The sequence below is a fragment of the Myotis yumanensis genome, unplaced genomic scaffold (genome assembly GCF_028538775.1).
Source record: "Myotis yumanensis isolate MYYU_CA2020_CCGP unplaced genomic scaffold, mMyoYum1.0.hap1 SCAF_1, whole genome shotgun sequence".
NCBI lineage: Eukaryota > Metazoa > Chordata > Mammalia > Chiroptera > Vespertilionidae > Myotis > Myotis yumanensis.
The window spans coordinates 196,837,211-196,859,392 of NW_027223752.1; the positions used below are offsets into that span (position 1 = coordinate 196,837,211).

At 37.9% G+C, this 22,182-nt stretch overlaps 2 protein-coding genes across 3 annotated transcripts in view; both read left to right on the forward strand.

Annotated features, from left to right (window-relative positions):
* LOC138995114 (UDP-glucuronosyltransferase 2A2) overlaps positions 1-9,643 on the forward strand; it is a 33,258-nt gene extending 23,615 nt beyond the window's left edge. For both annotated transcript variants that reach the window (XM_070395511.1, XM_070395502.1), the window contains exons 2-6: positions 277-425; positions 4,124-4,255; positions 4,652-4,739; positions 5,190-5,409; positions 8,334-9,643. In XM_070395511.1, coding sequence (XP_070251612.1) covers positions 277-425; positions 4,124-4,255; positions 4,652-4,739; positions 5,190-5,409; positions 8,334-8,613 — 869 coding nt within the window. In that variant the 3' untranslated portion in view covers positions 8,614-9,643. The remainder of the gene's footprint in view (positions 1-276; positions 426-4,123; positions 4,256-4,651; positions 4,740-5,189; positions 5,410-8,333) is intronic.
* A 3,672-nt stretch (positions 9,644-13,315) lies between these two features.
* LOC138994220 (UDP-glucuronosyltransferase 2A3-like) lies at positions 13,316-21,673 on the forward strand. The gene is made up of 4 exons (XM_070394029.1): positions 13,316-13,984; positions 16,366-16,437; positions 20,197-20,328; positions 21,536-21,673. Exons 1-4 carry the CDS (start codon positions 13,316-13,318, stop codon positions 21,671-21,673), a joined length of 1,011 nt encoding a protein of 336 aa, XP_070250130.1.
* The last annotated feature ends 509 nt before the right edge of the window (positions 21,674-22,182 follow it).

The following is a 22,182-nucleotide window of genomic DNA, read 5'->3' on the forward strand; positions in this document are numbered from 1 at the left end:
TTCATTGTTATTTGATTTTATGAAATTCATTTTACTGAATGTATTATTTTACACATTACTGTTCGTTCACTATCCAAATATTATCTCTACCTCCTTCTCTCCCTCTGTTCCATATTACTTTAAATTCCCTTTCCTTTTAAAATCTAGACATAATCAGTAATCTAGAGGGCCTAGATTTCTCTTTTTCCTTAATAGCACATCAGAAAAGTAGTGGTACATTTATTTTCCTAACAAACATATATGCTAACAACATCCTCCCAACTTTATTTTCTCCAGGAAGACCCACTACATTATGTGAAACTATGGGGAAAGCAGAAATTTGGCTAATGAGGACATATTGGGATTTTGAATTTCCTCGTCCGTACTTACCTAATTTTGAGTTTGTAGGAGGATTGCATTGTAAACCTGCCAAACCGTTACCTAAGGTATGTCTATTATAGTGGAGGATTTTGTGAACCATATAATAAAAATTCTGATTTCCTTCTAAACTTTATAGTCTAAATTACAGAGTGTTGTTGGGTATCTTCAGTTTGCTACTCAAAATCAATTTTCCAAGTCATAGGGGTCTCTTATGAGTGATATTACTTTTTTGTTTTGACTTTACTTTGATATTTAAGCTGAAGAATGAAGTGATTTAAGGAGCGTGTTAAAAATATCAGTGACTCTATAGTGTGGATACGAGACTGAAGAAACAGGAAACTAAAGAATTGAAACTCACTAAGGAGACTGCTGTAGTCTTCCTAACAAGAGTGATGGAATTATGAATAGGGTCACTTACTATGATTGTTTGAGTGGTAAAGAGGCTTTTGTGAGAACTGTTGGGTGGATTACACAGGATTTGGTGAGTAGAAGTAAATATTGCATGAAGACATGGCTTCTTGGATAGCAGTGGCCTTTGCTGAAATAAGAAATAATTAATGAAACATTATTTTGAGATGACAATTATGAGTTCAAATTCACTTTAAGGAGCCAAAGGAATTTTGAGATGTAGATTTCTAGAAGTTGTATGAGTAATACAAGGTTTCTGTCCCAGCAGAGCATTAGAAATAGATTGGGAGTCATCAACATAACTAGAAGTCATAGAACTAAGAAACTCAAATGTTGGATTGGTTCTTTAAGACCATGATGTCAGTTTTTTGGTTGTTTTTTTTTTTTTTGAGTAAAAAAGGAAATTGTATAACACATTCCAAAGCTATAAAAGAATAAATATGGGCTGCCAGAAATGTTAGAGGAAAACAATATTGGGAAACAAAAGAGAGTAATAGGTAAGCAGAGTAAAAACTATCTTGTATTTAACTATTTTTATCAATAGGGAGTGAGGAAACACTCATTTGCTTGAGTTGCAGGTAAACAAAATAATCTCTGTTGAAGGTTGCAGAAGAAATGGTGTTCCCAGGAGCAATCTTGATTTCTGCTTTGGCTAAGGTGCATATTTAACATTAAAATATCATTTCAGGATTGTGAATATGGTTTTCTTACCAACCAGTTACAACTTCCAGAAAACTCTATTGAGTGTTATTACAGGAGAGAGTTAACCAATATCTAAATAAAGGTAGAGTAAGAGACATGACACATTCTGTGGCTTACTACATAACACCTTGACACACTATTTTGTTTATTACAATTTCATAAAACCAACTCAGATATGTTTTACAAGAGGGAAGAATTTTTCCATTTCAAACACAATTATTAATATAGATATTTGAGCAAATGAATACCAATCATGGCTTATATCTCTGAAAAGGGGATTAAACCAGTCACTTAATACACAGAATAAAAAAGCAATGAGAGACAGTAAATTCAAGAATCCAAATCAGACAGGTAGCTATGTAAGTCTTAGTGAGTGTGTGTGTGTGTGTGTGTGTGTGTGTGCGTGTGTTGTATATATTTTTTATCCAATATATCTTTTATTCAATCATATGCTTAGGAAGATGAATCAAAATGGTAAAATACCAATTCCTATGACTTAAGAGATATTCTCCTAAGTTTAACTAAGCTAAAAATAGCAGTCTACTTTTGTGGCATCATCTTTCCCCTGGTAATTTTACAAGCCTTATATGGAGACATGTCAGTGATCACAGGACAACCACCAATAATTGCAAAGAGAATGCATGATCATCTCTAGAGATTGACATTCACATAGATTACGATGTGCAAAACCCCAATCCAAGGCTGCAGTGTTCAACCTGAACATCTGTAAGCAATGAATTTTATTTTGCAGAGAAATGTATATTTTACTTCTGTGCTAAGGATCAAATTAATGGCATGCAGTTAGTGTCACATTCTTGTGGAAAGAGAGTGAATCACTGTTTCATAAATTTATCATGATTATAGCAGGCATTTGACTGTGTTGTCACCTTTTAAACAAATTATTATATATCTCTTTTTAAAAAGCTCTATTTAGCCTTATAAATCAGGGAAAGAATAAATATCAGACAAATATCCTAAACTCCTAACAGAAAGTTAGATGAAGTCATTAATAATTTATTGCTTGTAAACTGGTATGCTGAAAAATTTTAAAGCTTAGTTCTAAACCCCGTTTGGGGGGCTTTCCTCCAAGGAATATTTTTATGAGCTTGCAAACAACTCTATTTGTCATAAAATTAACCCTTTGAGTGCCAACCAATATCCTAGGAACTATGCTAAAATTGCCAAGGCATTTTTGCTGATTTTACAACAGTTTAGGAAAAAAATTATGAATCGCAAGTAAATGAAGTTATATACTCAAAAACTTAAGGAAACCTTTACTACATTGACATATTTAGCAATATCATCATCACTAATAAAAGCAGACTTAGAACTGGACGCCATTTCGAAGCTTTGATAGCGCTCCCGGCACTTTTGGCGAAAGACAGGAGCGTGATTGCGCTCCCCGGCACTGTAGGGGTTAAGCTTTGGGAGTAACAGTTTCACATACCATGGGAAGATTTGCCTCTTATTATCATTTTATTTGGTACTAGGGGCCCAGTGCATGAATTGGTGCACCTTGAAAGGAACTGTGGGTCTTGAAGCTGCTGTGGGAAGGGGCAGGTCTCAGCCCATCCTCTAAGGCCCCGCCTTTCCCCTCCTTCTGTGGCCCCTGGTCCCCTGTCTGCCAGCAGCCCCACTCCCACAACAGCTCCCATGCGCTGACAGTGCCAGACCTATTCCCACCCACTGATGGTGTGGAGTGATTGGGGCTGGTGCCAGCAGTGGGTGTGAGCAGGGCTGGCACCATCAGAGGGTGAGAGCGGCTGCTGCTGCCCTGATTGCCCTCAGTAGCAGGGGGAGGTGGAGAAGTACTGAGGGGTGATAGGGGCCATCAGCCACCATTCACACCCGCTGACAGTGCTGAGCGATCGGAGCAGGCGCAGGTGCAAGCAGCAGCTCTGGCGCTGGCAGCGGGTACAAGCACCCAGCGGGAGCATGGTGCAGGGAGCAAAGAATTTTCAGTAACCACCACAGGCTTGCCCCAATGACAGCGACCGGCACCCCAGCTCACCTGTTCCACCATCCCGCTGTGGCTGACACCCACCATGATCTGTGCTCTGCCACCTGCTGCTGATGCCGATACGCTTCGTACGCCCCCTGGTGGTCAGCTCAGGTCATAGCGACTGGTTGTTAGGTTGTTTGGTCATTCGGTTGTTCCACCATTTGGTCTATTTGAATATTAGCCTTTTATTATATAGGATAATGGTTTGACTCCATGCCTTTAGTTGTAATCACTCATTATATATTTAAGCCATCGTTTTCAGAAACAGTTTTTCTCTTAAAGAGACTAGATGGTTCTATGTGGTAGAATACCTAACCAGTCTATCAGTTTATCTGATGCTGTCCTTGACCCTGCCTATTTAGAAACTAGAGGCCCAGTGCACAAAATTCATCCACTGGTAGGGTCTCTAGCAGCTGCTGGCTGCTGACTGGGTACTCCCTCCCTTCTCCCTGCCACCTGGCACCACAGCTTCCATCGCCGACCAGGGCCTCCCTCCCTTCCCCTGGCCAGCCCAACTCCCTGGTCAAACTCCCGGACAACTCTCAGTAGAGGGGACAATTTGCATACTGTGCTTTTATTATATAGGATATAAGTGATTTTTTTCCCCTGTGGTCCTGTACTTTCATGATAGATAGAACTTTATCTCTATAGGAAATGGAAGAATTCGTCCAAAGTTCAGGTGAACATGGAGTTGTAGTGTTCTCTCTGGGGTCAATGGTCAAAAACCTCACAGAAGAAAAAGCCAATCTCATTGCCTCAGCCCTCGCTCAGATTCCACAGAAGGTCAGTACAACCTACGATCCGAGTTAGCAGCCACCTTGCCAATTGGAGAGAAAGTGTAGCAAACCAATAGTACTCTTTCCAGATGAAAGCTGAAACTCATTATACATTGAGCATAACTGACACCATCTTTAAATACAAATTTCTCAAAACATTAAAATGTTGTATTTGGGCCCATTTGATCATTTGCCTACTGAGCCTTTGTAATACTATGGAAATACAGTACATCTTTTTGCAAAGTGATTTTCAAGGAAATACAATCAATGTTTGTGAACTACCCCTTTTGTACCTCTTATATATCACATAAAATGGACTACATGATTTTTAATTAACTCTACAGCCCTACAATTCCTTAACTGTGCATTCTTACTTGTAAAATTAATGCACTTTCTTCCACAGGTCTTATGGAGATACAAAGGAAAGAAACCAGCCACATTAGGAGCCAATACTCGGCTCTATGACTGGATACCCCAGAATGATCTTCTTGGTAAGATTGAGGGGGAAAAGCTGTACAGTTGGATGATGAACAAGTTAAGTAACTGAGAGCAGCTAAGTTCAATCAACATTTAATACTTTTAAAATTTCACATTTTGCTGCCAAGTTTAAAGTAGATATTATGAAACAATTGGCCATTGAGAGATTCCTGCTTCCTCTGGTTCACAAAGGAGAATCTTCAGTTAAGACTCTCCTGAGTTCTCAAATTTCAACCACAGTTCAGATATCACCTCCTTGTAAAGTCTTTCCAGACAATGCAGGAGTGAATTTGCCATTTCCTGAGATCACAGTTTTCTGAGATAGCAATAAACCCTGTGTTCAGCTTCTATAGAGAATACTGCCTTCTTCATTGCTTTATCCTGTAGTTTTTCTCCATCTCTCTCTGAAATTCTTCTAACATATAATGAAATCCTCATCTGCTTCTCACCCAACCCTCAAACAGGTCATCCCAAAGCAAAAGCTTTTATCACTCATGGTGGAACAAATGGGATCTATGAAGGTATTTATCATGGGGTCCCTATGGTGGGAGTTCCCATGTTTGCTGATCAGCATGATAACATTGCTCACATGAAGGCCAAAGGAGTGGCTGTGGAGGTGAACATAAACGAAATGACAAGTGAAGATTTGCATGATGCCTTGAAAACAGTCATTAATGAACCTTCGTAAGTACTATAGCCTTGAAAGACTTACCATTGGTTACATTACCCATCATATTCAAGAATGTCCAATGTACCATGTATTTGTAATTGGTATACTTTTAAATAATAACCATAAGATGACTAATATAAACACCATTTTATTATTTAATTCCCCAAATTGATGAAGTGATTTGCTAAAATCACAAAAATCCTCATTTCAAGTATCTATCAACATGTTTTTTTCACAATAATGTTAATGATAACAAAAATTCTCAGATATTTTGAGGCACCTGATGAGGAAATGAATCAGCAACCTTTAGGTACACAGGACAGCACCCAGACAACTGAACCACACTGGACAGGGCTCATCTGCTTACTTTTATAAATATATCTGCTTCTTCCTATATTACTCGTGGCCTGGTGCATGAAATTCATTCACAGGGGGAGGCGGTGTCCCTCAGCCGGGCCTGCACTCTCTCCAATTTGGGCCCCCTCGGGGGATGTCTGACTGTTGGATTAGGCCAGATCTGCACCCCTCTGCTGAACTGATTGCCCCCAACTACACCCCCGCCAGCCCAATCACCCCAACTGCCCTCGCTCCTGGCCTGATCACCCCTAACTGCTCTACCTCGGCCCTGCCACCATGGCTTATACCAGAAGGATGCCCAGAAGGTCTCCCGGAAGGTCTCCCAGTCTAATTAGCATATTACCCTTTTATTAGTATAGATAAATGTTCAGTAAGTATAAAAATAGAAGTGATAATTTGCCAAATATTAATCTTTCAAAAATAACTATCATTAACACTGAATGCATACCACCATTAGCATATGCATATATACAGCAAGGAGAGCTAGAATAATTAATAAGTTTATAAATGTAGATTGTATAAATTTTTAAACAAAACTTTAAATTTTACCTATTTTACCTAAAATGAATTTATTACATATATTTAACTGTAGATACCTACAGTTATCTCTTATTTTTTTCTCTAGAACATTTCATCAAAGTTAAGAATTAATATATGTATATAGTGTTGATTGTGTTTTTTTGTTTTATTTATTTTTTGTGTTAATTTTTAACTACATGTTTTAAATTTAATCTCTCTCAGTTTAATTCACACTATAGAAGTAATCTCATCTCAGATATGTATTATTTAAAATTTTAAGTTGTCAATATTTTTGGTACTTACTTTCTTCACATTTATTTAGTCTATATATATATATATATATATATATATATATATATATCCTCATATCTAATAATAGAGAAACATGGTAATTAACCATAACTTCGCTACCCTTCCCATTGGCTAATCAGTGAGATATGCAAATTAACTGCCAGCCAAGATGGCGGTTAATGTGCATATATTTGCTGGGAGCGTAGCAAGCCAGGTGGGGAAGTCAAGCTGGGCGGCGGAGGCGGAACGATCAACCTGGGCCTGGCGGCTGAGGGAGGCGGGAACAAACAAGCCGGACATCCCCCGAGGGGTGCCAGACTGTGAGAGGGCACAGGTCTGCCTAAGGGACCCCCCCCCTCCCTGAGTGCACCAATTGTTGTGCACCGGGCCTCTAGTATATATATATATATATATATATATATATATATATATATATATATATATATATTTAAGGGAATCAAATTCTCCATTGAATGAGAGATTCTTTATTCCAAAGTATTTTGCATTAGCTTTTAAATGAATATATCATATGGAATATTCTTTCAATAAAGTTTCATGGATATTGAATTCTTTGAGATCATGTTTATTGATACTTGCTCACTGCCTTGATATGAAAATCACAACTATCTAAATATACTTAACTATTACTTTCCTTTCTTCAGAACTACATAAATGTTACCCATGATCTTCTAGCTTTAAATGCTGACGTGGGTTTTAAAGTCTAGCTGATAATTTTCTCTTTTTCTGTGTTTCCTTTCCGGCATGGAAAAATATCATTATTAATTCAGAAACTTAAGTATGATATTTCTCTATAACTAATTTTCTATATTTTCCCTGAGTTATAGTGATTCCTTTCAACACTATTAATATAGAATAACAAGAATTTAATTTTTCCTTTCAGAAATTAATTTTTGTATGTTATTTATTAGAATTACTTTTAATTCCATTTTTAATATCTATTTCAGGGACATCAGTCAGACATCCCTCTCACTATCTTGGACTGCTGACTCCTAATCATTCACATGCCTGCCTGCTTGGTTGCCCCCAGCTGCCCCCCAAACTGTCCTGGTTGCCCCCAACTGCACCCCTCTGCCAGTCTGGTCACTCCCAACTGCTCCGCCCTGCTGGCCTGGTCGCCCCTCATGGCCCCCCTGCTGGCCTGGTCGCCCCATGCAGCCTGCTGTTCAGTCATTTGGTCATCCCTCACTAACACTCCTGACAGCCTGGTCACCCCCAACTGTACCCCCTGCCAGCCTGGTCACCCCCAACTGTACCTCCTGCCAGCCTGGTCACTCCCAACTGCCCCCTCTGCTGGCCTGGTCTCCCCTCATGGCCCCCCTGCCAGCCTGGTCGCCCCATGCATCCTGCTGGTTTGGTCATTTGGTCGTCCCTCACTAACCCCCCTGCTGCCTACTCACCCCACGCAGCCTGTTCTTCAGTCATTTGGTCATTCCTCACTAATCCCCCTACCGGACTGGTCATAGGCAGCCATGTTTGTGAGGGTGTGACAGTCAATTTGCATATTACCTCTTTATTATATAGGACATTTGATCAAATATAAAACTATTTACATTGTGTCAAAAATTTATTTCTTCCATACCCTCCCCTTTACAACTCTTAAAATACCATTCCATCAGCAAGGTTTGTGTCACAACAAGAATGAAATGTTTCCTCAACACATCTATGAATAACATGTTATGCAAAGTTACCATATATACTTACAACTTCAATGGAAACAAAGCTCTAATTTCTGTCTGTCTTTGTCTAACAGCTATAAAGAGAATGCTATGAGGTTATCAAGCATTCACCACGATCAACCTGTAAAGCCCTTGGATCGAGCAGTCTTCTGGATCGAGTTTGTCATGCGCCACAAAGGAGCCAAACACCTGCGGCCAGCTGCTCACAACCTCACCTGGGTCCAGTACCACTCTTTGGATGTCATTGGGTTCCTGCTGGCCTGTGTGGCAACTGTTATATTTTTGGTCACAAAATGTTGTTTATTTTTTTGTCAAAAATTTGGTAGAACAGGAAACAAGAAAAAGAGGGAATAGATCATTCTCAGGGTGGTACAGGTCTGAATGGGCAATCCTGTTCAGTTTAGCCACAATGACCTTCATGAAAACATATCATCTTCATCATGTTTTCAAAATTCCCATTTCTCTACCTTAGCCTACAGATAAAGCCTAGAATTTGACAATACCATTAACTAGTGAGCATGTCCTGTTCTTCCTTTGTCTTTTGTCAGATGACTTTACCCTCTTCCTCTCACTTTCCTGACACAGAGATACTAATAGTTTTATGTAGATTCTATACACAATATTATCATTATTTTTTGACCCTAAGTGGTATGCTGACTAACAATATGCTAAATCCTGGGGAACACACAAAATGAGAGCTAAGTTTGATGGATGTAGGGAACATGGAAGAATAAAATTCACAAAATCACCTAGAACATATAAATCAGAGAAACATCATAGAAGATTAGTATGTTATAAGAATAGTATTGGTTTTTTTTTCTGCTTTCCCAATGTTACTGGAGTCAGAGCATGAAATTATAATAACTGGGATGGCAAATCACACTAAGATAGGTCTACAAATTTCCACTGAACACATGCATAATCATGGCTTATATTCCACCTTTAGTCAATAAGTATATTGGGTACCTTCTAGTGTAAGGGCCTGCAAACAAAAGAGATCAATTAGTCATCTTTTCTCAAGGACAGAATGTAGTAATATGTTAAAGGTAAGCGGATCACTTTCAGAGGAAATAAAAATACTAAATATAAATAATTTAATAATTTTATAAAATTTTTAATTAACAGTACAATTAATAAAGAAGTGAGATGTCAATTTATCATACTTAAAAATCACTAATGCTCATAATCTATAATCACTATAATGAAAGGTTTAGTTTTGTCAGCAAAACAAACATTTACTGGGAATGTATGATCATTATATTCTGTTTCAGTCTATCATCTACAAATTTAAATTCTTCAATTAATTGTTATGTCAAGAAGATTTTAGTAGATCTCCTTGACCAAAAATGTTATAGTAAATCTTTATCAATGCAAAAAACTAATTAAAGTCAAATGTTCATATTTTAATCAGCTTTGCATTCATATAACAAATAGATTAAGATTGAATTTTACCCTTTATAAACTCAATGACATGTCTAACTAAAGGTTTAACTTCAGTTTTTGATAAATAATTAAGGAGATAAATGATATCCACTGGCATACTGACAGTTTTGAAATACTTATTAATTTTAATATGATATATTAAAATTATTTCCAATTTTGAAATAACTGTATTATGAAAGCATATAAGTATTCTTGAGTATGTTCATTACTGAAAATCCAAATAAATTCTACAATATTTTTGTGAAGGCTAACATTGCATTTATTATAAGTTGACATTTTTAAAGGGTAATTCATATTAGTGTATTTTGACTTTTACACTTTTATTATGTTTTGAGAATAACTTTATTTTTGCTCTATGCCCAGTTTATTTTCTTCAATTAGAATGCAGTGAATAGCTAAGAACCAATGAGAAGAGGGCTGGTCATCAATAGTGCTGATCTCTACCCAAGTTCAGGCATCCATTTGGTTTCTCATATAGGCCACCATTGCATAGGAGACTTGTGCTCAGTGTCCACTGCTCACATGATTCCCCCTGCCCTTCTATGATTATCTGCAGATTTTTTTCTTTTCCTGAATAGCATTAGAAGACAGATGCCAAAAATTTCTGGAGGATACCAACTTCACTAGGTAGTATAGCTTCAGCATATACTTAAAAAGAAGAAAAGTCTTAGAATGGACTTTTCCTTACCAGTCATTCATAAAACTGTTCAGATGAGGAAACTCTCATCCCTAACGAAGCAGAAACTATGTGCCATAGCCCAGAGTACTCTGCACAATTCTTAACATTCTCAGGACTCAGAGATGCTCAGGAGCCTGGATTTAATACTTTTACTTATTTTGTTCATATACATTCTATGTGCCCCTTATCCTATGGCAGCATCTCCTCTGGTCAAGGTTCCCTATCTGAAAAGATGATCCAAATCTTCATCCATTCCAAATCAATGTGATAATATATAGCATCTGGATGATTTGTCACAGCTTTCCACTGAACTTTACTATTGGACATCAGAGTGTTAAGTAATAATCTACTGCATAGGGAGACATAATTTTGCCCACATTTTATCATGTGTCAGCGGCCCAGTTTATCCTTGGTTTTTTAGATAAAACACCACAGCCAGGAAAGTAACACAGCAGAAGAGCTCAAAATAATCAAGTAGCATTCACAGGTTCTAATCTAAATAAATCATGTCCATGTCTGTTGGTGGAATCATTCTTCTCTTACAAAAATGCAACTTCCAAACTGCCTGACTCCAAGTTGTAATAATAAAAAACAAAGTAGACTAAGGGGAATGGTGAAGCATACTTGTGCTGGGGGCCATTCCCTTCCAATTCCTTGAACTCTGAACCCATGTATTCAAACTAAAATACCAAAGGCATTATATATCAGGCCATGATTTCAAGCATACACTGCATCCTTTAATATAGCGCTTAAAATACATAGGGGATTATCTCAGCTAAAACCCTGAACAGCTTTCATTAGCTAATGGGGAACTTGGTAAAATCAGTAAATTGTATGGATATTAGATTTTGTTCAAATCATTGGCTAACAATAAGTTTCCTGCTCATGTTGATATCAATACCATGCTTTTTACTAAGACTTCATACCCATGGTTTATGAAGCTGGCAAAAGTACTACAAGGCAGTAGGGGGTATTGTTATTTAAAATGTAACTAAGTCTATGGAGATAATGGATGCATCTCTGTGATGGAAGGGGACTAATGCTATCTTCTCCCTTTTGGCTAGCTTGAGCCCTAGGGAGTAGTGCCACATTGAGAAGGAGGTGGGGAGATATATTCTATTAACAAATTGAGGATATAACAGGTGAAGTAGCCAGATAAATCCTAGTGAGGTGAATTCAATGTTGTGCGTTCATGTATAGTTTTCATCCCATTGTACATTGCTCAATGGGATAAGTTTTATGACCAAATTCCGGAAGGAGAAAAAAAACAGTGTCATATACAGGACTACTCATCCAGAGCACCTTATTATTAAGAAGGTTGTCTGCAGCACTTGGATTCTGAAGGAAATTCCCATTGGATACTAAGATCTTCATTATGCAAATTTCAAAAAGGTTTATCTATATAATTCTACTCTAGATCTTCTTGCCTTTAATCTTGCCTTTAATTCTTCCCAAGTCTTTGACCAACCAATTAATCCATTAGTCACTGCCCACGAGTCTGTAGACTTGTAAAGCAAGCCATTCTACTTATAATTCTGTCAATATTTATTTTCTACTGTTTAAGGTGGTAATAGCTTCATTTATATAAAATTAGATAACTTCCAAATGAATGAAAGACTTCATTTTTCATTGACTTTTATTTTTGGTAATGCTTTTTAGTTAAAATCAATTATTTTCTAATAGCAATATAACAACATCTGCATCCTTTGTTAAGTACATACATAATGTATGGTGTCAGATGGGCACTAGAATTATAGGATGATCACGTCATAAATTCTATAAATGTTTAATCACTATTTTGTAAATCTTTGATATACTGTATGTTAAAAGTCTCCTCTTCAGATAGTCTTCAGTTAGTAATTCAGGGTGGTTGTTTTCCAATTTAGTGTTATTTCCAATTTCCAATTTGGTTCTGAGAGGAAGTGTGAGAAAGATTCACCTACTCCACCACCATCTTGAAAAACCCATATTTACTATTTTTAATCCATGTTTAAGGCTATAATAGTCTCATGTTTAAGTTATCAATATACATTTTTAATCAGTTTCCCTTCTTTTAAACTCTTGCTTTTGTATGTATTCTATGTTTAGCTGCCAGAATTATTTACTAAAGGGAAAATTCAATCTTGTGATTTCCCTTCTTTAAAATTTCAGTAAATAACTTTTCCCTATAAATTAAAATTGAAACCATTCGACACTACCTATTGTCTCCTATTTCAATCTAACTTTCTGCTATAACCTACTTCCCACAACTTTCTCTGTGATCCATACACACTGGAATGTTTTCCAAATACACATGAACTTTTCTCATCTTCTGTTCATTGTGAAATCTGTCCTTTTGCCACACTGCCTAGATCCTACCAAGGCTTTCATCTCACCTCATATGTTATCTAACTTACTACAGTTGTTTCCAATTATGCCATAAAGGATTATGTTTTCTCTCTGGAATTCTGATCACCCTGTACTAATCATAAGAGTATTGTCAAAATATTCCCCATAGGTATCCAAGCAAATTATTTGCTATTTCACATAGGGAAAATGATGTGGGATATGTTTTCACCTAAATCACTTGCCACCTTCAAACTCAGAGTGGAATGGGTGTTGGTGTATGTGGATGTGTGTGTGTGTGTGTGTGTGTGTGTGTGTGTGAGAGAGAGAGAGAGAGAGAGAGAGAGAGAGAGAGAAATATTAACTTTAAGTGGTTCCTATTTGTTATTTTCCTTATTTCCAATCTGGAATTTGAAAATTTTTTCCCAGATATCTTTTTTATTTCTGTTTTATCCCCCCCAATAACCATTAACTTTGCATATAATGCAAAAAAACGTTTTCTTTTAAAGTTAATTTTTAACTTATTATGTTTTTATTGCCATTTGGTTTCTGCACTAGGCAGAAACACCCTAAAACCTCTGCAGAGCAGTGTGTGACAGAGCTGCTGTCATGTTACCCAAGAAGTGGGCTTTGGCGGTTCTGCTGCTGCAGCTCTGTAGTGCCGGCTGTGGATTCTGTGGAAAGGTTCTGGTATGGCCCGTTGACATGAGCCATTGGCTTAATATAAAGACCATTCTAGAGGAACTTACAAAGAAAAGACATGAGGTAATCGTGTTGACTTTTCCACATACTAAGCTCATTGACTACAGGAAACCTTCCTCACTGAACTTCGAGGTATTACATTTAGAATATCTGAAAGAATTAATGGAGAGAGGACAAGACAAGTTTCTGGATGTAATTTTGAATGACTTGCCAAACTTAACACCCTGGCGATCCACAATAAGATCGAATAATGTTTTTATTGAAATAATGGAAACTCTAAAAACCCTGTGTGAGAAGGCAGTCTACAATCAGACACTCATGAAGAACCTCCAGGAAACCAACTACGATGTAATGCTCATAGACCCTGTGATGCCCTGTGGAGAGCTGGTGGTTGAATTGCTTGCAGTCCCTTTTGTGCTCACATTAAGAATGTCTATGGGAGGCATGAAGGAGAAACACTGTGGGAAACTTCCCACTCCACCTTCCTATGTTCCTGTTCAGATGGTGGGACTTACCGACCGAATGACCTTTCTGGAAAGAGTAAAAAATACAATGCTCTCCGTTTTCTTTGACTTATAGGTAAGACATTTTGCTTTTTATTTTAAACTTGTTATCAAAAGAAATTTAGAAATCTGACTGAATGAAATCTAAGTAAATGAAAGGAATACATTTTAAAATATCTGTCTTCTATTTAAAACTCTACCCGTAACAGTAATCAATTGGTTATCAAAAACTAAGTGAAAATGGAAACAAAAAATCTCTTGCCATGGTTACTCTGTCTTTATAGTCACCAAACCATTTATCATAAGACAATTTGGAACTTGTTAGGACTGTTTGTCATATTTGGATATTACATACATACAGTACATTGAGTATATTCGCCCCTACTGCTCTCCCCTGCTGGCCTGATTGCCCCTAATTGCTTCTGCCTTGGCCTCTGCCACCATGATTTTGTCTGGAAAGACTTCCAGTCTATCTGGTCTAATCAGCATATTACCCTTTTATTAGTATAGATTTAATTCACCTGTATCCAATTCAAATGTTTTTTTTATAATTAATGATGATTACACTCAATTTTATACAATTTTTACTAGAACAGGATGTCAACCATTCTTTTTTTTCTTCATGTTGAGAGTATTACAAATGTTGCCTCCTTTATTCCCTCCTTGCTCCCAACTGCACAGTTCCCAACACGCCTAGGCCTTCACCATCCTACTTTCTGTGTTCATGGACAATGTATATCCTATATAATAAAAGGCCAATATGCAAATTTTCCCCTCGGGAGTTTGACCACTCGCTATGACATGCGTTGACCACCAGGGTGTGGGATGGAATGAAGAAAGGCCCTTGCTGGTAGCTGGCAGCTGGAGGAAGGAAGTCCTGGCCAGCAGCCTGAAGACCCTGATCGGCCCTGATAGCCAGCCACGGCTAGGGACCCTACCCATGCATCAATATACATAAGTTATTTGGTTAAATTCTTCCCACTGTCCCACTCCCCCCTTCCCTGTAATATTCATCAGTCTGTTCCATGTTTCCATAAATCTTGTTGTATTTTATTCATCAGTGTATTGTGTCTATTAGTTTCCACATAGAAGTGACACCATGTGATATTTGTCTTTCTCTGACTGGCTTATTTTGCTTAGCATAATCATCCCCAGGTCCCTCCATGCTGTCTCAAATGGCAATAGATCCTCCTTTTCTACAGCTGCGTGATATTCCACTGTGTAAATGTACCACAGCATTTTTATCCATTCATGTACTGATGGGCACTTGGACTGTTTCCATATCTTACCTATTGTAAATAACAATGCTATGAACATAGGGGTGCATATGTTCTTTAAGATTGGTGTTTTGGTATTCTTAGGATATATTCCTAGAAGTGGAATTACTGAATCAAATAGCAGTTCTACTTTTCATTTTTTAAGAAAATTCTACACTTGTTTGTTGATTTATTGATGGTAGGCATTGTGGCAGGTATGAGGTGATAGCTCATTGTCATTTTTATTTGTATCTCTCTGATGATTAATGATATTGAGCATTTTTCATATATCTAGGCCATTTATGTGTCCTCTTTAGAAAAGTATCTATTCACATCCTCTGCCCAATTTTTCAATTGTTTTTTTGTCTTTGTTTTATTGAGTTGTATGAGTACTTTATACATTTTGGAAATTAACCCCTTATCTTATATATCCACTGGCAAATATGTGCTCCCATACAATGGGCTCCCTTTTCATTTTGATACTGGTTCCTTTTGCTGTGCAAATGCTTTTAAGTTTGATGTAGTCCCATTTGTTTATTTTTTTCTATTTCCCTTGCCCTAGGAGATGTATCCATAAACATATGGTTATGTGAGATGTCTGATATTTTGGTGCCTACATTTTCTTCTAGAATTTTTATGGTTTCATAATTACATTAAGTTTTGTATCCATTTTGAGTTTACTCTTCCGTATGATATAATTTGGTGATCTAATTTTCACTGTTCTGTATGCACTTGCATAATTTTCCCATCACCATTTATTGAATAGACTGTCTTAACTCCACTATATGCTCTTGCCTCCTTTGTCAAATATTAATTGAGCATAATGACTTGGGCCAATTTCTGTGATCTCTTTCTGTTCCATTGATCTATATGTCTGTTCTTGTGCCAGTAACAGGCTATTTTTATTTGCTTTGTAGTATAACTTGATATCTGGTATTGTGATCCCTTCAACTTTGTTTTCTTTCTCAATTTTGCTGCAGCTATTTGGCATCATTTTTTATTTCATATAAATTTTTGGAGTATTTATTCTAGATCTGTGAAATATGTCATTGGTATTTTAATAGGGATTGCATTGAATCTATAGATTGCTTTAGATAGTATGGACATTTTAATTATGTTAATTGTACCAATCCATGAACATGGTATATTCTTCCACTTGTTTATATCTTTTTCTATCTCTTTTTTCAATGTCCTATAGTTTTCTGAGTACAAGTGTTTTACCTTCTTTGATAAGTTTATTCCTAAGTATCTGAAATTTTTTGTTGCAATGGTAAATGAATTTTTTTTTTATTTTCTCTGTCTGATAGATCATTATTGGTGTATAAAAATACCATTGAGCCTGGCTGGTGTGGCTCACTGGTTGAGCATTGACCTATAAAACAGGAGCTCACAGTTCGATACCCAGTCAGAGCACAAGTCCAGGTTGCAGGCTCCATCCTCAGTAGGGGGTGTACAGGAGGCCGTCGATCAATGATTCTCTCTCATCATTGATGTTTCTCTCTCTCAATCCCTCTTCCTTGTTCTCTGAAATCAATATAGTGGCTAGAACTGCTAGTACTATATTGAAAAGTAGTAAAAGCAGATATCCCTGTCTTATACTTGTCCTTAAGGGAAATGGTTTTAGTTTTTGCCAACTGAGGAGGGTCAGGAATGTTAAAAGAAAAAAGTATTAAAAAACAAATGAGTCATAGATAAGCATTACATAGGTATTGTGCTAAACTATCAATAGTGACTGAAGAGGAAACCCTCATTTACTTGTATTGTAAGAATATTTTAAAAATCCCTTTAGGAAGTTTTCAGGGTACATGATGTTCCTAGGAGAATTCTTGATTTATTTTACAGAAGGCTCTAAGAAATTGAAGGCTCCAGCATGAATTGCTATCCAGAAACTGTGACTTGCAGTGTCCGACATGGAGCCAGAGCAGATGCTGGAAGACAGGTACCGGTTTCAGAAAATCCTCATTCTGAGTGTAGTCCCACAGCTAACATTGAGAGGATAGTAAAAACTGAGAATATTAATGCAGAAAAATCATCAAAACAGAAAGTGGATCTGCAGTCTTTGTCAACTGTACTTACCTGCATCAGATTGTTGTGCCTCTTATTACAGAAAATTGCTGTACTTGCAAAGGAGAGACTACCAAATCATTCTGAATTTCTAGCATCATATCTTTTAAAAAAACAAGTCAGAGTTGGAAGATGGAAACTGACTTATTGGGAAGAACAGAAAAATTTGGTTTCTGGGAATAAGAGGTAGTTTAGTTGTCATAATCCGCCCCCCCCCCGCCCCCATTTTTGGAAGTATAAGAAACTTCAGAATAACAACTTATTTACTGGAGTTGCAGAAGAAAAGGTATTGCACTTATTTTTATTTAATCACAATACTTATTTAATGAGTATATTCTGTGCAATTTTTTTCTCAGATTTTCCTTAAATATTTTTTAAATCACCTTCAAAATAAACTGTTAAAACATCAAAAAAAGGAAAAATGATGATGATAGGTCCTCCAATCAAGAACACACACACACACACACACACACACTCACACACATACATTTTATTCAAATTCCATGTGTTTGGGAAGGTGAATCAAAATAATAACAAGATAATTTCTGTGGTGTCAAATATGTCCTCCTATGTCCTTCATTCATATTAATGAAGCTGACATAGTAAACTTTGACATCATTTCTTTTCTGGTCATTTAAAGGCCTTTAATTGGGGAATATGTGACTCCAGAGCTGCCACAAAAGATTTCACAAGGAATAGATGATGCATGTCTAGAGGATATCATTCTCATAGAATACTAGTGACCCGGTACATGAAATTCGTGCACATTAAAAGGGAATTAATTAGAGGAAATATTTTAATATTGCTATGTGCCTTTCTCTATAATGGAAGTTTCAGAGATGAAAGAAAATTAGTAAAATGTATATGAAAATCTTCCTCCTGTCAGAGTCTGGGATGCGCCACAGGAACCAGAAGAAAGTCCCTGCCCACTCACATATACCTCAAAATTGCATGAGACCCAGACCCGGCCTGCCCCAACCCTGTCAAATCATGCCAGGTGAGGGGCATGGCCTTAGGTTGCCTGGCCTGGTGCCAGGGCAGGGGGCATGGCCTGAGGTCCCTGTCAAGCCCTTCCAGGAAGGGGGTGTTTCCTCAGGTCCCCAAGCCTGGCACTGGGGTGGGGGCGTGGCCTGAGGTCCCCTGGTCCGAGGCAGGGGGCACAGCCTGAGATCTTCAGTCAAGCCGCACAGGCAGGGGGCATGGCCTGAGATCCCTCGTCAAGCCCTGCCAGGTGGGGAGCTCAGCCTAAGATCCCCTGTCAAGCTCCACCAGGCTGGGGGTTGCTCCTTGAGGTCCCCTGGCCTGGGCCAGAGGGCATGGCCTGAGGTCCCTGTGAAGCCCCACCAGGTAGGGGACGCTGCCTCAGGTCCCTTGGCCTGGTGTTGGGGTGGGGAGTGCAGCCTGAGGTCCCCCATCAAGCCCTGCCAGGTGGTGGGGGGCGCAGCCTGAGGTTTCCCGTCAAGCCCTGTCAACTGGGGGCACAGCCTGAGGTCCTCCGTCAAGCTCCACCAGGTGGAGGACGTGGCCTGAGGTCCCGCAGCCTGGTGCCAGGGCAAGGGGTGCGGCCTGAGGTCCCCTGTCAAGTCCCACCAGGTGGTGGGGGCGCAGCCTCAGGTCCCCTGCTTTGGCCCAGCGCCACGCAGCCACAGATCCCTGCTGACTGCTCATTAAGGCTTGTTATGGGAACTCAGCCTCCACTGTGGGCGCAGCCATCTTGTGTTACGGAATACCTGCCTCCGCTGTGGGCTCAGCCATCTTGACCATTAGGCATGATGGTCAATTTGTATATTCCCTCTTTATTAGATAGGATGATCTTACTGGGTCCAAACCCAGAGTTTCCCATGGCCAACTTGCACAACTCTAAATGGTGAGGCAGTTTAATTTACAGAAGTAGCTAGCTATCAACTCTGTGCTAAGGCTGAAATTAAGAACATGTAGCTAATGTCCACTGAGTTGGGAGTTTTATACATCAGAAAGACAGGCAATCACTATCTCCTAAAAGGAATTTATGATTATAGAGCTGTTTAAATATGTTATATATCTTTTTCCAATACATTACTATTACTATACTGGAGGCCCAATGCATGAAATCTGTGCAAGAGTAGGCCTTCCTTCCCCTGGCTGTTGGCACCAGCTTCCTCTGGCACCTTTAATCTGGGCTGGCTTTGCTGCAGCCGCTGGCAGTCACCAGGGACCCAGGCTTTGCTCCAGCCCCAGCTTTGTCTGGAAGGAAGTCAAGAATGACCTCAGTAAGGAAGTCTGGTCTAATTAGCATATTACCCTTTTATTATTATAGATTACTAGAGGCCCATTGCAGGAAGATTCCTGCAAGAATAGGGCTTCCTCGGGCCGATTGCACTGCCAAGCCCCGCCGCCCAGGGCCGCACATGGGGGTCCCGGCTGGAGGCGGGGCTTAGGTGGCACACAGGGGTCCCGGCTGGCAGCTCACACTGGCTCGCCCTGCCTGCAGTATGTAAATTATCTGCCATCTTTGTTGGCAGTTAATTTGCATATTGCTCTGATTGGCTGATGGGCCTAGCGAAGGTACAGTCAATTAGCATCTTTGTCTTTTATTAGATAGGGTTATATATACCACAATTCTAACAATTATCTGCTTAGGCATATTAATAAAGGAAGACTTGAACATGAGAAAATTACCAATGAAGCAGTAAGCAGATCAACGCAGTAATATATATTAGATATAAACTGTAACTTTATTGGAGTGACATTGGTTAATAAATTTATATAAGTTTTAAGTGTACAAATCTACAATACATTATCTGTATATTGCATTATATATTTCTTCCTAAAGAAAGTAGATGGTTCTAAGTGTCAATGATTTTTAAAAACTCTAGCCAGGCCTCTGACAATTCCCTTGAATCTTCATTTTAGAAGTATAAGAGAACTTTATTTTATTCCCTAACATACTGTATATCTGTAATACAAAGATTTTTTTTCTCTACAGAAAATAGAAGACTTTGTCCAGAGCTCAGGCAAAGATGGTATTGTGGTCTTTTCTCTGGGTTCAGTCATCCAACATCTCACAGAAGAAAAGGGAAATCTTATTGCTTCAGCCCTTGCCCAGATTCCACAGAAGGTTAGTACAACCTTTAATCCTGCTGGGCTGGTGTCTTTCCCACTGATATTTGAATCTCATTTTACACCTAACATATCAGGTACCATTATTAAGTAAACATTTGTAAAACATTATAATAGTGAGCATAGGCATATTTGCACCTTGCTTGCTGAGCTTTGTTGTTACAATCATTTGTTTTCAATGAATAGAAATGAAAACATTAAGCGCCATTTTTCATGAAATCTTAAGGCCTGCTCTAACAACTCCCAAAATAGTTCTGAAGTGCATTTACTCCAAGACCAGGAAAAAGGAGAAAGGAATGGCAAACATAGATATAAAAGCTGCATAAGAATATCCTCCATGTCTTTGTTTGTATTAGGACTTGATTTATCATAGTTAAGCACAGAAGTAGAAGCCTAAATTCATTTAGCATTTTAATTAACATTTTCTAGAATTAAAAGGCCATGGGAATGTTAATATAGTCTAACACTTTGCATGTCCTAATTTATAATATTCAATTCATTTTAATGTTATCACCACCATCCTAGATTACTTCTCTTTTTATATTGCTATTTATAAAACATCCAAAAGCTGTTTTTATTTGTATATTTGGTTAAATTCCATAAAATTCTATAAAACTTAAATATAAATGCAAATATGATAATTGCAGAAATGAAACCAAACAATATATTTCACCAAACTTTGGAATATAAGCAAAAGCACTACCTTATTTTTACTTTAAAATAAAGAAGTTGTGAGAGAAAAAAGAAGTAGAAAGAAATGGAGGATGAAATGATAACCAGTCATCCAAAAAATAAGTAGTTAAAATCTAAAGCAATGTTTGTAAGAAACACTAATATGAAGATAAAGCTACGAGCACCAGTGATAAAAATTATATGGAGGTCCTGGGCCATAAAAATTTTAACTCCCAAACTCTGACTCATTAGGCTATCATGGCATTATTTTCTAAGTCTTCACTTATAATCTCACTCCTGGAAGTTCTTAGTGATAATAGACAAAATGATATCTGGCAATTACCACAAACTCGTTTAAAAAGGTTGTTATAAACAGCCCCACTACTTCTTGGTGTTTATAAAGTATACTTCTATACTCCCTTCTCAACTATTACCTAAAGTAGAGTAGATGCATGGTGTATACAAACTCTACAACCTTAAGACATCATTATCCTGTGGTATTACTTGTGAAATATATTCACTGTCTTCCACAGGTTTTATGGAGATACAAAGGAAAGAAACCAGCCACGTTAGGAGCCAATACTCAGCTCTATGACTGGCTACCCCAGAATGATCTTGTTGGTAAGACTAAGAAGAAAGGCTATATAGTAGTTGATGGGCAAGTTGATTAACTGTTTAACAGCTAATAATAACATAAAAACTAATAACAAATAGTTAACAATAGTAAATATTTTTCATTTTACTTCCAATTCAAAAAGATATAATTAAATATTTGACCATTAATTTTTTTATAGATTCATACTTGCTGTGAATTTCGATAAGTTTCAGGCAACACAGAAGGAATTAATGCCTTCTTTTCCTGGGTTAACAATTTTCTGTGGTAGCCGTGCCACACAGGAAATAGTGTAGAAAATACTGCCTTCAGTAACTTATCCCGTAGGTCTTCCTCCTCTGTCTCTGAATTTCTGTTCATGCATTAATTTAAAAATAATACCACTAGGGACTTCTGTTTTGTGAAAGGGAAAACATATATATTCCTGGTTACACAGTCAAGTTAGAAAGTCTGAGTGACAATAATAAGCAGCATGAATTGAGTAAAGGCATTCAGACAGGAACCTGATTTCTAATTCTGCCAAAATAGCTATGTGGCTTAGCTTGTCCAAATACATTTATATAAGAC

Excerpts from the sequence above, each read along its gene's own strand:
- LOC138994220 (XM_070394029.1), top strand. The coding sequence starts at position 13,316 with ATGTTACCCAAGAAGTGGGCTTTGGCGGTTCTGCTGCTGCAGCTCTGT. Across the intron at positions 16,438-20,196 it reads TGAAATTTTTTGTTGCAATG|AAAATAGAAGACTTTGTCCA; the intron begins GTAAATGAATTT and ends TTTTCTCTACAG. Across the intron at positions 20,329-21,535 it reads TTGCCCAGATTCCACAGAAG|GTTTTATGGAGATACAAAGG; the intron begins GTTAGTACAACC and ends TGTCTTCCACAG.